The 10,992-nt window shown below is 42.2% G+C and overlaps 1 protein-coding gene across 1 annotated transcript; it reads right to left on the bottom strand.

Moving 5' to 3' along the window:
- Window positions 1-211: 211 nt before the first annotated feature.
- LOC117706009 (olfactory receptor 10G3) lies at window positions 212-10,561 on the bottom strand. The gene is made up of 2 exons (XM_076931040.1): window positions 10,287-10,561; window positions 212-4,507 (listed from the first exon to the last, which is right to left on the bottom strand). Exons 1-2 carry the CDS (start codon window positions 10,333-10,335, stop codon window positions 3,555-3,557), a joined length of 1,002 nt encoding a protein of 333 aa, XP_076787155.1. The 5' UTR covers window positions 10,336-10,561; the 3' UTR covers window positions 212-3,554.
- Window positions 10,562-10,992: the final 431 nt, after the last annotated feature.

Below are 10,992 nucleotides of genomic sequence, written 5' to 3'. Positions count from 1 at the left end.
TTCTGTGTATGATATGAGAATCTGGTTTGCCTTTGATTGGGAAGTAGACTTGGTACAGCTGGTGGCTGTACTGTTTAAATGGCTCTTTAACCATGGTTCTGGAGTGTGGCCTGTGGGTATGGAGATGGCCACATGTTGGGGGTGGGAAAGAGTACAAGCAACTTACTTTTCAAAGGTGCTTCAGAAACAAAGAGGGTTCATGGACTGTGAATCTGGAGCTAGGATTTTCTTGTTTATTTTTTAAATTTTTTAAAAAAGATTTCTTTATTATTTAACATATATGAGTACACCATTGCTCTCTTCAGACACACCAGAAGAGGGCATTAGACCCCACTGCAGATGGTTGTGAGCAACCATGTGGTTGCTGGGAAGTGAACTCAGGACTCTTGAAGAGCAGTCAGTGCTCTTAACCACTGAGCTATTTCTCCAGTCCCCTATTTAAAAAAAAAATTATCTTGTTTGTTTATAATCATGGGCATTATAGAATCTCATTTTGTATCCTTAATTCTTCTGATACAATAAATTGGACTCTCCTCATTAATCACTAGTCAAGAAATGTCCCATAGACTTGTCTACAGACCTGTGTAATGAGATGTTTCTGTGGATGCCAGGATTACAGGTATGTGCTTCTGTTTCTGGCTTCATTAAGGTCTTCTAATTTACTAACTATGGGAAATGTATTTTAAAATGTTTATTTCTATTTCTTATTTATATGTTTGTGTTTGAAGAGTTCTCCACTTCTTGGTTTTTTTCTTTTCTTTTCTTTCGAGACAGGGTTCTCTGTATAGCCCTGGCTGTCCTGGAACTCACTCTGTAGACCAGGCTGGTCTTGAACTCAGAAATCTGCCTGCCTCTGCCTCCCAAGTGTTGGGATTAAAGGCGTGCACCACCACTGCCTGGTGAGTTCTCTACTTCTTAAGGCTGAATAATATTTCATTGTATGTACACCTCACATTTTGTTTATTCATTCATTTATCCATGGTCAAGTTGGGCTGATTCCATCTTATGGCTGTTCTGAAGAATGTTCCTATGAATGTAGATGAAGAAATACTTTTTTGGGACTTTATTTTTAGTAAAATTTTCTGGTTAGTTTTTGTCAACTTGGTACAAACTGAGTCTTATGGGAAGAGGGACCCTCAACTGAGATGCCAGATATAGAAGCACACACCTGCAATCCCGGCACTTGAAGAAAATGTCTCATTACATAAGCCTGTAGACAAGTCTATGGGGGCATTTTCTAGGTTGATGATTGATAAGAAGGATCCAGTTTATTGTGTGCAGTGCTACCCCTGCATAGTGGTTCTGGGAGGTATAAGGAAGTAGTCTGAGCAATTCATAGAGAGAAAGTCAGTAGGTAGTGTTCCTCTACAGCCTTTGCTTCAGTTTCTGCTCCAGGGTCCTATTCTGACTTCTCCCAGTGAGCAACTGTAATCAAGGTATCTAAACCAAATAAGCACATTCTATTCCAAGCATCCATGGTCAGTATTTTATCATAAGAGTAGAAAGCGGTCTGGAGAGATGGCTCAGTGGTTAAGAGCACTGACTGCTCTTCCAGAGGTCCTGAGTTTAATTCCCAGCAACCACATGGTGGCTCACAACCATCTGTAATGGAACATGATGCCCTTTTCAGGTGTGTCTGAAGACAGCTACAGTGTATACATACATACATACATACATACATACATACATACATACATACACACACACACATGTATATATATATTAAAATCTTTAAAAAAGAGTAGAAAGCAAGGTAGGACAGTACAAGAGTGAAAATGATGAGTTATACCCATGTTCTAATTGTGGTTCTCTGAGGAAGCTTCATATTGCTTTCTACAGTGTACTGTTGTTCATTCTCACCAACAATGCACACGTGGTACAATTCTTTACAGAACATGGTGTTTTCTGGATATTTTGTAGGTTTGGTAGGTCAAACCCAGATCTTACAGGATATTAAACAAATACTATACAACTGAAATCTATCTATCTATCTATCTATCTATCTATCTATCTATCTATCTACCTACCTATCTATCTTCCAAAGCACTGGCAATATGCTCAAAATCATTTTGTTTTGATGTGTGTTTTATTATAGGTTTATGGATCATTGTAATGATGATTTATTAATTGTTAAATCACAGTGACAATAGCAATTATACTGATGAGTTAGTAAAAAGAAAAAAAGAGGTATAATTTGCATTCTTTGGATAAACTTTTTGCCTTACTAGCTGCAAACTTAAGCTTATTTCTTATAATTTATTATTCATCCACTGTCATAGAGATTTAAGAGAGTTCCTAAGGAATATTGTGGCAAGAGGAATCTGTTACTTGGTGAATTGCCTATTTTCTGAGCAAAACACTGAGGACAAGCTTCATCTAAGAGAAAAGATAAATTACTGTCTCTTGAAGAGTTAAACTAGTGGTGAGTCCCTTTGGAATAAGTGTTCACAGGACCAAACTTGCCTGAGAGAGTTTGGAGTATAGGTATTGAGATGTGGCACGTGGTTAGAGCCACTATTCAAGCTGAAAAGCCAGAGGACAAAGCAGAGACACAGAGGAAAAAAAATGCAAAGAAGGAGCAGGTGCTAATGGGCCCAAACCAAAGATCTCATGAAATTCGCTCACACTTTTAGGCCCTGGCAGCTCAGGGAAAGCTTGCTCATCTGGCACCCATGGACCACGAAGTGCTCATTTTGACTAGTTATGCTGGTGCTCTGATCCATTTCCTAGTTTTCTCTCCATGTAGCATTTCACATTGGGTTTTAGTTTTGGGCATAGGAAATATACCTTTGAAATATACATACATATATATAGTACACATGCACACACACACACACACACACACACACACACACACACTCTCTCTCTCTCTCACACACACGTTTCTTAAAACAGTGTTTCGCTCTGGCTGTCCTAAAATTCACTCTGTAGACTAGGGTGTCCTTGAACTCTTCTACCTCTTGAGTGCTGGGATTAAAGGGATGCATCATTACCACCTGGTGAGAGTTCTTGAAATATTTGTAGAGACCCTATTGCATTCTTTCTTCTGGATTGTTTAGTGCAAAAAGGACTATTTCAAAAGAAGGTTTATACCTTTATCAGGAAAGAGTCTCTCTTCATCCATTCACCTACTGTGGTAGCCTTAGAGTATCTCAAGTCAGGCCTGGTAGGAACCCAGCAAACACCCATAGTTCCTTGCTTAACACTAGATGTTGAGGTATAGATTGAACTGGGAACTAGAGATTATTGTAGGTGGGTTTGACTGAGGATGGCCAGGACACCAAGGGATCATTGGATGCTTTTAGAATGCCAAATGTGCCAACAAGGTTGGGTGATTGAGTGTTAACATCTACTTTTGTGGCAGCTGGAGCTGTTTGTCTGGAGGAGAAACTAAGAACGGCTGGGAGGTTGTGCTTTCCCTTCATCTATGCTCCATCTCATTGTATGGATCTGTGTGGCAGGCTCCACCAATGAGAAGAAACAGGAAGCCTCACTAAAACCTAAACACAAGACTGAGTGGAAACCTGGGTGTCTCCTCAGAAGAGAAGAGGTACTCAGACCTCACTCTTAGTGCTTTGGCCTCCTACTATTCTCCTCAAGGCCAACTTTACCTCCTGGTTCCTCAGAGTGTAGATGAGGGGATTGAGGAAAGGTGTGATGGCTGTGGGGAAGAGAGCAGCTGCTCCATCTAGGGTGCTGTGGCTGTCAGGTCGCAGGTAGATGAAGGCACAGGGCACGTAGTACACGGTAACAATAGTCACATGGGCTCCACATGTTGAGAAGGCCCTTCGCCTTCCATCAGCTGTGCGGATTCTCAGGATGGCCCGAATGATATAGATGTAGGAAAGAAGGATCAGGGAGAAACAACTGGCAACCACCACTCCAATGTCCACAAAGGTCACCAACTCATTGACTGTGGTATCTGCACAGGCTAGTTTCAGAACTGCAGGAATGTCACAGAAGAAGTAATCCACCTGGTTGGGACCACAGTAGGGCAAGCGGAAGGTTAGAATGGCTTGGATTGCTCCATGGATTGAGCCAGCCACCCAAGCTCCAGCCACCAGCAAGGTACTCAGCTTAGCAGACATGAGGACTGGGTAACGCAAGGGTTGGCATATGGCCAGGTACCTGTCATAGGCCATTGTGGTGTATAGGAAACACTGGGAGCTTCCCAGAAAGTGATAGAAATAAAGTTGGGCCACACATCCCCCAAATGGGATGGGCTTAATGCCTGGAGTGAAGTTCATCATGAGACGGGGGACAATGATGGTAGAGATGCCCATGTCGATGACAGAGAGTGTCCCAAGGAAGATGTACATGGGGCGCACATGGAGCTGTGTGTCAGCACAGACAGTGATGAGGATGAGCATGTTCCCCAGCTGAGTCAGGATGTAGATCAGCAAAAAGAACACCAACAGGAATGTCCTCAGCCTTGGAGGGTGGGGAACTCCTGTGAGGATGAACTCAGTCAAGAGTGTGTAGTTGACTCTTTCCATCTTTGGGAGATCTAGAGAACAGATAAGCAGGGGTTAGGATAGATGACATGCAAGTGAGGAGAAGTGGAGTAGACTGTGGGAACCTGGGGTGGTGATGGGGAAGTTCTGTGGAGCTGTGACTAATATGGAGGACCTGTGATCTTTTTCAGGAGCATTGTAACTGAAAGCACATGAGCACAGAGATTCATTCATTCATTTATTCATTCACTCTTTCTTTCTTTCTTTCTTTCTTTCTTTCTTTCTTTCTTTCTTTCTTTCTTTCTTTCCCTCTCCTTCTCTCTTCCACATTTGTAGTACTACATAATATCTCATGACAGCAATCACATTGCTGCTGAAATATATCTCCATCTCCATTTTTTCCCTTTCAATGAACAAATGGTGGCAGTGAATTTTATTTAAAAAAAAAAAGAAACTAAAGACATTTTAAAGCCAAGAGTGACACTGTTATTTCCAGTGCTTGAGTGGTACAGGCAAGATGATCAGGAATTCAAGATCCTCCTTAGGGATGTAGTGAGTTTTGGCTATCCTGAGCTATCTGAGAAAAAGAGAAGAAAACCAACCGATGACAGCTGAACTTCAGAAAGGGAACACCTTTCTTTTCCAGATGTGAGTTATAGATTCTGGCTCCCTCTGCTCAGTTTCCAAGCTCTAGGAGCCCAGCAGGACTCATGTTCTGCCTGAGTTCTGCAGTACATTCTTGAGTAGGCCTTCAGCACCGATGGCTCAGGTGGCAGCTCTGGCCTGTGAGTCACTGGCGTTCTAGCTTTTTGGGGCTCTGCTTACAATAAGAAGGGTTAGTCAGTTATATCTTCCCCTAAATAAGCCTCCAGGAAATTGTTTGGTACCACTCAAGTACCCAAGAGAATGATAGACCAAAAGAAATAGTTTATCATCTCACAGTAAGATAGCTTATCCCGCCGGGCGGTGGTGGCACACGCCTTTAATCCCAGCACTTGGGAGGCAGAGGCAGGCGGATTTCTGAGTTCGAGGCCAGCCTGGTCTACAGAGTGAGTTCCAGGACAGCCAGGGCTACACAGAGAAACCCTGTCTCAAAACACACACACACACACAAAAAAAAAAAAAAAAAAAAAAAAAAAAAGATAGCTTATCCCTATGACTGAAATGCTGAGTCTTCCTCCAATTATTAGAAATCAAATTCTTCCTTGCTAATTATTAGAAATCAAATCAAGAATTGTATGCATATTTCTTCATTTTGAATGGGAGCAAAGGAAATTTGATACAGCATTTTGATCTGGGCTGTGTGAGTTCTGGGGAGTTGGGTCTGGCTCAACACCAGGATCTTTATTTGAAGAACACTTTTTCCTTTCCTGCAGATTTGGTCTTTTCCTGTACGTCGCTGGGAGGACGTATTGATAGAGTTTTACATTTTCTTCCCGAGTGTCTCTTTCAGAGTAGATTCTCTTCATCACCCCTCAACATATATCTCTAAGTTACTTTTCATACTATCTTCTTGCTTATGTCAAGGAATTTCTTTCTTTCTCCCTTTTCTTCTTCTCCTGGTCTTCCTCCTTCTCCTCTGCCTGCTCTTCTTTTTCTTCTCTTTTTCCTCATCTTTCTTCTCCTCTTCTCTTTCCTACCCCCATTGAGTCTAGGCCCTTGTCTATTCGAGGCAAATATCTACACTGAGCTACACTCCAGTGTAGCTAGAATGTTCTCTAGTTACTGTCCAGCAAGAGTAATTTCTTTGCAAAAGTTCCCATTGCTAGTGAGTTGTAGTCCATTCTCAGTGTGAAGTGCAGCCCACCCACCCGAGGTAGAGAGGACAGTATTTCTCAAGCCCATCCTCAGGTGACAGGGAGTTTTAATAGGAGGAGTGTTTGTAAACACTGAATGTCTCTTTGATGCGAATTCATTCTAGCAGCAATTTTTTTCTGTCATTCTTTTTTCTTCTTCAGTTAATTATTAATATCAATAGGCAAACTTCCTGCCTTTTTGTCAACACTATTCCCTCTGGGTCATGTCCATTATCACAGATTTTTAACCATGAAGGTTGGTATCTGCAGGGGAGCCATCCTCTATGTTGTAATTTTGATTTATTAATATTTCCTAGACATGGCTCTGTGATTATTTAATGCCCTTTATAAAGGGATAGAAATGTGGAGATGAAAGAGGGGAGAATAGAGAGCCAGAGCCAAGGAAAGTGAGGAAGGAAGAAATATGTCAGAAGAGGAAAGAAACTAAGTACTGGTGAAGCCTCATTTGGGTGGAGGTAGGGTCCATGGAAAGCACTGGACAGCAGCATATACAATGGGCTGACTTCAGTTCTGGCACTGAAATAGTTACAACACCGCAACCTCTTCCTCACTGGAGTGTGGTACTAAACCCCACAGACTAAAGTTTTATATGCATATACTTATACATGTAAGAGGAATTTAAGAACAAGAGGCCATGCATCTTAAGGAGGTCATGGGAATGTCTGGAAAGATGAGAGAGTGAAATACACTGATATTCTAGTTAATCACAAAATTAAAAAACAAAGCAAAATTAAACAGGTCTTAGTGTAATAATGTCATGTACATCCAGGTAGAGTTTTCATGATCTCCAGAGGTTAAATGACAGAGAAATCTCACAGCCATAATGGAGTGTGGCTTCCAACAAAGCCTTGTGGTTGCCTGTCCACAAGTTTTCTGTTTTACTGAACATCAACAAATAGCAAACCAAAATGATTTAGTAAACATTGGTTTGAATAGTGAGTTTAACAGTTAGAGTTCTACTAGATTCAGTGGACAGAGCTGGTATTCATGTGACCTGATGACCCACGTTCAATTCCCAGACACCAGGTTGGAAAGCCTGATATCCTGGTGCACAGTTGTAACCTCAGCATTCCTTGGCCAGAGAGATGGGAAGTGAGGATAGATGTGAATAGAGTGGTGAGTTGGGAGCAGGGGACATGAGAATGGCAAAGAAGATCCCAGGACAGCTAGCCAGGAGTAGAGTGTATAGCTGAAACAAGAGAGATCCCTCCTCAACAAGGTGGAAAGAAAGGACTGACTCCTCTAAGATGTCCTTGCCTTCCACATACACACACAGCCATATACACACACGCACATTTGCGTGCGTGCGTGCGCACACACACACATACAGCCTCCCCAAACCAGACACATACACACACACACCACACAGCATACACACATACACACATATACATAATACACACATATACCACACCCATCTAGAGACACTCACACCCCCATATTATACACAGCACACACACACACATCATACACACACATACCATACACATACAACACCACACATGTACACACCACACACACCTCACCCCATACATACACTACACACACCAGATGCACACATGCTTATCACATACATACCATACATAAACACACAAACACTCACTCCACAGATACACACACACACCACACACACATACATAAAGAAAAAAATTAAAAGGCAAAACACCCTTTAAATACAAAACACAGATGTAGTGAACTGCATCTATTTGAGGTATGACCAGTAACCTACATTAGTCTTGGCCTCATTACGTAGCCAAGGATGGTTGAGTCTGATCTTCCCACCTCCATGGTTGTACTGGCACTACAAAAAGTTCCCACCATGCCAGGTATGCAGACAGTGCTAGAAACCACGCCAGTCCCTCTACCAATCGAGCCACCCACTCAGCTTTTGTGCAAGTTCGACAGTCAGTCAAAGAGTCAGTTTGTTTCTGTTAATCTACAAAATTACCCATGGTTCTTTCACTGCCTATTATTTTATCATGAGAGTTTTCTTCATCATTATTATTTACTTTTTAAAATAGGGAGTAAGTTTATTTAGTATGCACAATGAAACTTCACAGAAAAGAAAGAAATCCTAAGAAGGTTTGGTCCTGGAACATACACACCACTTTAACAGAAGGCAGTCGTGGGAAAGTGATTAGATAAGGGGAGGGGCTTGGGTTTCTAGGGGTAACTGACTGAGGAGACAAGCACACAGGGAAGCTAATGGTAGCAAGGCCTCTGCAGACTCCAGCTGATGCTGCGTAGAGTGGTGAGCTATCTTCTATGCTTGGTCAGGGAAATAGAAACAGTCACATGTGGGAAAATATTCATCACAACTTATTTTTTACATACTGAAGTTTGTGTTACAGTTACAAGAGGAAACTTAAGCTGTGCTTCTGGAGAAAGGGAGAAGGCAGGAAGCTCATTTTACATCTGAAGTATCTTTGTTTATTTATTTATTTATTTTTTAATTAAAAAAATTTTTTTGAGATAGTGTTTCTCTATGTAGCCTTGGAAAACACTCTGTAGACCAGGCTGGCCTCAAACTCAGAGATCTGCCTGCCTCTGCTTTCCTGCTGGAATTAGAGGGCTGCATCACCATCACCTGGCTAAATCTGCAGTGTCTTCATTGTTCAAATTACTCAGCCAAAAATAATCTTTTTTTTTTTCTGTTTTTTTGTTTTTTGAGACAGGGTTTCTCTGTGTAGTCTTGGCTGTCCTGGAACTCACTCTGTAGACCAGGCTGGCCTCAAACTCAGAAATCCGCCTGCCTCTGCCTCCCAAGTGCTGGGATTAAAGGCGTGTGCCACCACCTCCCGGCAGCCCAAAATAATCTTTGTGCTAAAGTGGATTTAATTGTTTAAAAAAAATTTTTTTTGAAGCAGGGTCACAGGTAGCCCTGTCTGGCTTTGAGCTCTTGTTTCCCTGTCTCTAGCTTGCAAGCACTGGAATTACATGTGCATGGCACCACTTACAGATCAAAAGGAACATACTTTGAAGTGGCATATTTGAATCCCTCTCAGTAGGAATTACCATTGATACATTTTTACATATGTTTTCTATGTATGTTTGCAACATCCTTTAATCTTCAAGAATTTTTTTGGAGTGGGGGTTTGATCCTAACTCTACTCAAAAATCTTAGTTCTTGTCCTTTTCCTGAATTTTACAATAAGGGTTTTAAACCAAAAATAATGTAAAGAGGAACTACACTAAAATGAATACATAAGTGTGTGTGTGTGTGTGTGTGTGTGTGTGCACGCGCCTGTGCACATGTGCGTGTGTATGTAAGAGAAAGTGTTGTAATGAAATATGAGACAAGAGAAGAAGAAATTCCAAAAAGAATATAAAGCCCCAGGGCTGGTTGTGTGGTGGTGCAAGCCTTTAAACCTAGCTCTCGGGAGGCAGAGCAGGCGGATCTCTATGACTTTGCTGTTACCCTGGTCTACAAAGTGAGTTACATGTCAGGCATGGACATGTAGTGAGACCCTGTCTCGAAAAACAACAAAACATGAGAAGAATACAAAGCTTTTAGTAACCAGTCTGGATTATCCATTCAAAATATCCATAACAACCAGGTTCCAACTAGCTTAATCTAACCTTGGAATTGTGGGTAGAGCTGAGGAAGTGACTTACTGACAAGGACCACACAGAAGGGAGCACAGCTAGAACCACCACAGACTCCAAGACACTCTCACCCAACCTGGATCACAGTTAGTGAACCGTTGCTAGTGAGGAAGAGTTTGGGAGAAAGATGTAAAGATGTAGCCAGTGAACAGCCGGAGAGGTAGTGTCACATGATTTAACAGGACAGAGGGAAACATTGTTGGAGAGCAGAAAGAAGTTTATGTGCAAGAATTAAGTAAAGAGCAGACTGAGAGGTGACAGAGTGAAGACATGACTTATGGCTCTGCCCTGGTCTTTGCGTGTATCTGAAATGTAGGTGTTTGGGGACAGAGTCCTGTCTCCTGTCTGTTTAGCACCCCTCTGTGTTAGCCATCAAGCCTCCAGATGACTTGAAAGATGGGACTCATACCGTGGCTGATATGGAAGGGTGAGTGACTCTCATCAGGAGGTGCCAGCATCCATGGAAGAAGGTCCTGTTTCGGTCTGAGAGAAGAGATGTGCTCTGTGGCTGGAGAGAGCTCTACATGGCACAGGGTCAGCACCAGCCTTTGTGAGGAGCCGATGGGAGAAGATGCAGCAGACTGAGAGACTGAAACTTGACTGATTTATTATTTGTGCATTTTCTCCTCCCATTTGCTTGTGACTGGGGAAGGTTGAGGCTGTTACTGAAGGTGGTCTCTGCTGTGGTCTGTTTTTGGTTTGTTTTCCCCAGAGGCAGTTTGTGTGTGAGCTCTTTAGTGTGGGACTGTTGTAACAGCACCCCTGTGAGAAGGCAGCACTCATGTCTGTAATCTGTCTCCTGGGAGACTTCCTTTCTAGCTTTCTCCAGTTTAGTAATGCCAGGTGGGGCAATGTCTGTGGGGTTTATCGGGACTTGATGACTTCATATCTGCAGTTTCCTTTTGCTTGCAGAACCAATTATGAAATTGGAGGAAGAAGAGAAGGAAAAGGGGGGGGAGGTCGTGGTGAGGCATGGGTCTAGGCGCAAGGCAAGGAAGGAGGAGGAGGAAGGGGCAAAGGAAGATGAAGATGATCGAGGAGCATGATTATTAAAGGTGAAGATTTTTTATGAGCACACCTATCTATTATAAAATTAAGCTTATTTTGAATGACTA

Source organism: Arvicanthis niloticus, chromosome 3, assembly GCF_011762505.2.
Source record: "Arvicanthis niloticus isolate mArvNil1 chromosome 3, mArvNil1.pat.X, whole genome shotgun sequence".
In the NCBI taxonomy this organism is placed as follows: Eukaryota; Metazoa; Chordata; class Mammalia; order Rodentia; family Muridae; genus Arvicanthis; species Arvicanthis niloticus.
Note: the sequence above shows the minus strand (reverse complement) of the source record. Positions and strands in the feature narration are given on the sequence as shown.

Excerpts from the sequence above, each read along its gene's own strand:
- LOC117706009 (XM_076931040.1), bottom strand. The coding sequence starts at position 10,335 with ATGCTGGCACCTCCTGATGAGAGTCACTCACCCTTCCATATCAGCCAC. Across the intron at positions 4,508-10,286 it reads ACCCTTCCATATCAGCCACG|ATCTCCCAAAGATGGAAAGA; the intron begins GTATGAGTCCCA and ends TCTGTTCTCTAG.